The sequence below is a fragment of the Saccostrea echinata genome, unplaced genomic scaffold (genome assembly GCF_033153115.1).
Source record: "Saccostrea echinata isolate AGI-Se365-2 ecotype Australia unplaced genomic scaffold, CSIRO_AGI_Sech_v1 ptg000049l, whole genome shotgun sequence".
Classification (NCBI taxonomy): Eukaryota; Metazoa; Mollusca; class Bivalvia; order Ostreida; family Ostreidae; genus Saccostrea; species Saccostrea echinata.
The window spans coordinates 1,195,472-1,200,000 of NW_026889798.1; the positions used below are offsets into that span (position 1 = coordinate 1,195,472).

Here is a 4,529-nt window from a genome sequence, read left to right on the forward strand (position 1 = left end):
TAAACAAACTGATAAAATGATAAACATTTTTATTGATGTTTGGATGGAAGAATACTGCAATATTTTAGCAGAGACATATACATGTCTCTGATTTTAGTTGGGACTCAACATAATTTTTCTGGGACGCATCAAATTTAGCTGGGACGCAACCTTCTCAGAAATCTTGAGTCCTGGGACTCAAGTTAGCAAAATCCTAGTGAGAACCCTGCATCTCCCATGTCTACAGCTAGTGGGAACAAGGATAGCCTTCTGACCAAGCAGAACAATCAGGCTTGTGTGAACATGAACAGCCTCAGGACCCAGCAGGCCTCTCAGCCTACTTTCAAATTAAACAAAATTGGGATGTACGTGTTGCCTCATTCTAGTTTGAACATTAAAAGACTTAGAATGCATCAATCCTTTCAGCCGTTTATGAACACGGACAGCCATAGGACACAGCAAGTATCCTCTCTGCCTGCTTTGAACACCAACAGCCTTGAAGTGCACGAGTCTTGTGAGCCCAGTATGAAAATGAATAACCACCAGTCCAGTCAGTCTACTGTGTCTGTGACCAACAACAACCTTGAACAGCTTAAATTTTCTTCTGTTAATAAATTACCTGTGGTTAAGGTTCCAAAGAATGTAGTGCTTTCATCAGCAAACAATGAAAAAAATGTTGAAAATTCCAGGATAGAAACTGGAACCAAAACTACTATCTCGTCGAATCCAAATCTCAACCACAATGCTGATATTGTACCAAGTACCATGTCTTTTTACCCAAATACTGTCGTTACTGTCTCCAAACCAAATGTTACGAACAACATAAACAAAACAACCATCAACAATTCCAGCATTCTGAACAATCAGCTTGTAAATAACAAAACATCGTCTGTGAACACTTCAAAAACAGTGGTACCAGCAGAGGTTACGGAGCACAAATTTTCTGTCAGATTTCATCCGGTTCATAACCTGGAACTACAAACAGACCAGAAGTTTGATCCACCACCAGAATTGGAAAATGTTCAGGTGAAGATGGAAGAAAGCCCTGGTGCGGTTCTCAACCTGGATCTACAGCCAGACCAGAATTTTGATCCACCACCGGAATTGGAAAATGTTCAGGTGAAGATGGAAGAAAGCCCTGGTGCGGTTCTCAATCTGGATCTACAACCAGACCAGAATTTTGATCCACTACCGGAATTTGAAAATGTTCAGGTGAAGATGGAAGAAAGCCCTGACCCAGTGGTTATCAACGGACTTCGGTCTTCATCCCGCATAAGAGAGAAACAAATGGTTAAAAAAAGTCCTGTGGTGGAGAGTGTTAGCACAGTAAGCAAGGTAAGTATGAATTCCTCTGTAGGGCTGGGATGATTTTCGGTTCAATCAATTCGGTTTGGTTTCCATTCAGAATGATATGGTTCAGTATTTTTCGATTTGGTTTGATTTTAGCCTAAAACAGTCTAAATATTTCTCATCATAAATGAAAAATAATAATCTCATGGCTTTATAAATTTTTTTCCTTAAGGATAACAAACATAAAATTCTTTTTAAAAAAATATTGCAGAAGGAAAAGGTGTTTTGAAATAAAAATATTATCAGTAAATCACTGACTTAAAATTGGCACAATCAGCATGATCAGTACAAAAAGTATTAAAATCATGAAAATAAACTTTTCCGATTTCCTATTGGCGGCCATTTCTGTTTATTTTTGTTATGTAAATTTTGAACCAAACTGAACGGAATTCTGAATTTCCTGATCGGTGCACCGAATCAAACAGTATGAACCACAATGCACTGAAGTTTTTGGTTCACTGCACAGCCCTATTTCACTATGTAGTATACATGATATACATTTAAATGATTTAATATAGTCGTGTTATTTTGAGGCCAAAAGGGAAAAAATATGTTCAAGAATCCCAATAATTCAAGATACTGAGGTTGAAGTACATGTGTAGTTCGGACTTCCATGCATATGGTACCCAAGGCATCTTTGTTTGAAAACTGAGAAAGGGCCTTCAGCTGTACATTGTTTAGGGTGTCATACCTGTTAAATTGTAATTTTTGTAGTAGATTCTTACTAGGCGTATATTGAACACTGATGATTCTGTTCTGATATTTAGCGGAATTCTGATAATTTGAATCCAAGAATCCGATATTTATGAGTGTATTTCGAAATTTTCTATTTTTGCAGCGAACCGTTCCCATATTTGTCCGGGTAAAAAATTTACATTGTTTAGTCCGTGTTTTGATCTTGTCTGTATCATTCAGACGTTTGCTTTTATCTCCAAGTACACAAGGATGATTCAGACTTCCTTACAATAGCTTTTGCCATTCAGTTAGGTCAGGATGTAAAAGTTGTTGAACAAACTGTCACACTTAAAGGATTATATTCGGTAATGACCAATATTTGCCCCCAAAATCAAACTTTGACGGAGAAATCTTTAATTTATTATGTTCTAAAATAGGGGGATATCTGCTGACTTCAAAGCACTGAATATTTTCATAAGCCATGATGTCATATGTTAAATATGACGTCAGGAAAATGATGTAAATTCAAAATTTCCATGATTTATACGGGAAAAGATGTATATAACGTCAATATTTTGAGTAAAAGTCACTGAGTGCAGGTCTTCTCCAACTCAATATTTTGATATTATAATGTGTAGAATGATAATATCAATGATATATGTTAATATTGTTTTGGAGCAGACCTGTGCTCTATAAATTTCATAGTAAAAATTGAACAAATTTTGCCCATTTTTTCCTCTTTCTGAAAAATAAGATAAAATCCGAATAGTTTGTGACGTCATAGAAACAAAAATTGAAAATAACTTACTTTGAAACTATAATATTTTTTGTTAATTTAGATTTCTCATACAATATATAATTCAGCACATTTCAAAAAACATTTCAAAATATGACTTGTTGGGGCAAAAATATGCATATACCGCATATACATGTAGTTCTTTTTGTCACTCATTTAAACCTATTTTGGGCTTGCTAAAACCCATATTTTATCAGCCCCTCAACACCCAAACTATTTCAGATATTTTGGCCAATTCACAGAATCATCACTGATTGAGGGACTTAAATTAACACTATTTCAGCAGGGGTGTGACTAAAATCTGTAATTCGATCTAATAAATTCCAGTTTTTGCCGACAATGTAAAATGTTTACACATCAACCCTTAAACCAGTTTCACATGTATCTTCTTGTGTGTTTGTCTGTGCACATGTGAGTTCAGGCTAAGTATGGGCGTTTCTATGCAAATGAGCCAATAAAAAGGCATCCTCGCAAGCCAGGGGTCCTGAGTCAACACGTTGCCGTTGGACCCCTGGCATATTTCATTCAATATTCGTGGGCTTGCTTCTCTCATTGAGAAGCACCAATCAAATTAAAGCTTTCATAAATAGTCAGATAAGGATTCAGTTGACACCTCAAATGCACGTGTTACAAGTTTGTTCATTATAGAATGGTTTAACGTGATTGGTTGAGAGATAAGAAAAACAATCAAGATTTGTAATTTTTCCGAAAGATGTGGCTACAGTCAGCCCACAAATATTGAATGAAATATGCCAGGGGTCCAACGGCAACGTGTTGACTCAGGACCCCTGGCTTGCGAGGATGATAAAAAGGCATTAGAGGTATATGAGGTATATATTTATTATTCAAAGAATGTTTTGATTTATTTTCTTATACATACTTATATCCACGATATGTTATAGCCAGTACACATTATGACGTCATATTATGACGTCATTGATCTTATCTACTGGAGGTAATAAAACACATCAACAAAACAGCTTCAGCACAAGGGATTACCCTATTTAATTTCTAGGGGTGAAACGATACACCTCCTTCATGGTTCGATACGTATTGTATAATTTTGTCTCGGTTCAGTTATTTTCGATACGATACATTTTGATAGAAGGAAACAAATTCAACATTGTTTTATGCTTTCTTTTTCTAAATTTAGTCACATATTTTACGAATTTTATTTGCAAATTGACCAGAAGAAATTGATTAAAATTATTTGACTGTCAAAAATTATTTTACAAGCTATCAGTCATCAAAAATTTACGTTTTCTATACTTATTTATCATGTTTATACTGAGTAACGTGTTTTGCCTTATGCCAAACCCGACTGAATAACGATCCCGATCGAAAAATGAACCGAACTGAAAATTAGAGATATTGCACCGTGTATCAAACCGAGAAAAAATACCGCGGTGAATCGATACCGCGGTGAACCATTTCACTCCTATTAATTTCACACAAAATGCATATTATGCCAAGAAGAATATTCTATAGATTAATAAAACCACTGCACAAATCCTAAGCATTTTCTCAGAATTTGAGGAAACTTATTCCCGACTGTACATTTTTACCCAGATTCAACATGTTCAACTCAAAACTTTACAAATAGTAATTAAACGACAGAGCTGTTGATATTTGTGCAGCAATACCAGCAATCCTTGGAATAATTTTCCACTAAATACACCTTGTTTCAGTTAAATTAACTTAAATAAAATAGAGCATGCCCTTGCGCCGA

The 4,529-nt window shown here is 35.4% G+C and overlaps 1 protein-coding gene across 1 annotated transcript in view; it reads left to right on the forward strand.

Annotated features, from left to right (window-relative positions):
- The first annotated feature begins 214 nt into the window (after positions 1–214).
- Positions 215–4,529, forward strand: part of LOC133203250 (zinc finger and SCAN domain-containing protein 12-like) — a 7,646-nt gene continuing 3,331 nt past the window's right edge. Inside the window, exon 1 of the mRNA XM_061339070.1 lies at positions 215–1,314. Coding sequence (XP_061195054.1) covers positions 217–1,314 — 1,098 coding nt within the window. The 5' untranslated portion in view covers positions 215–216. The remainder of the gene's footprint in view (positions 1,315–4,529) is intronic.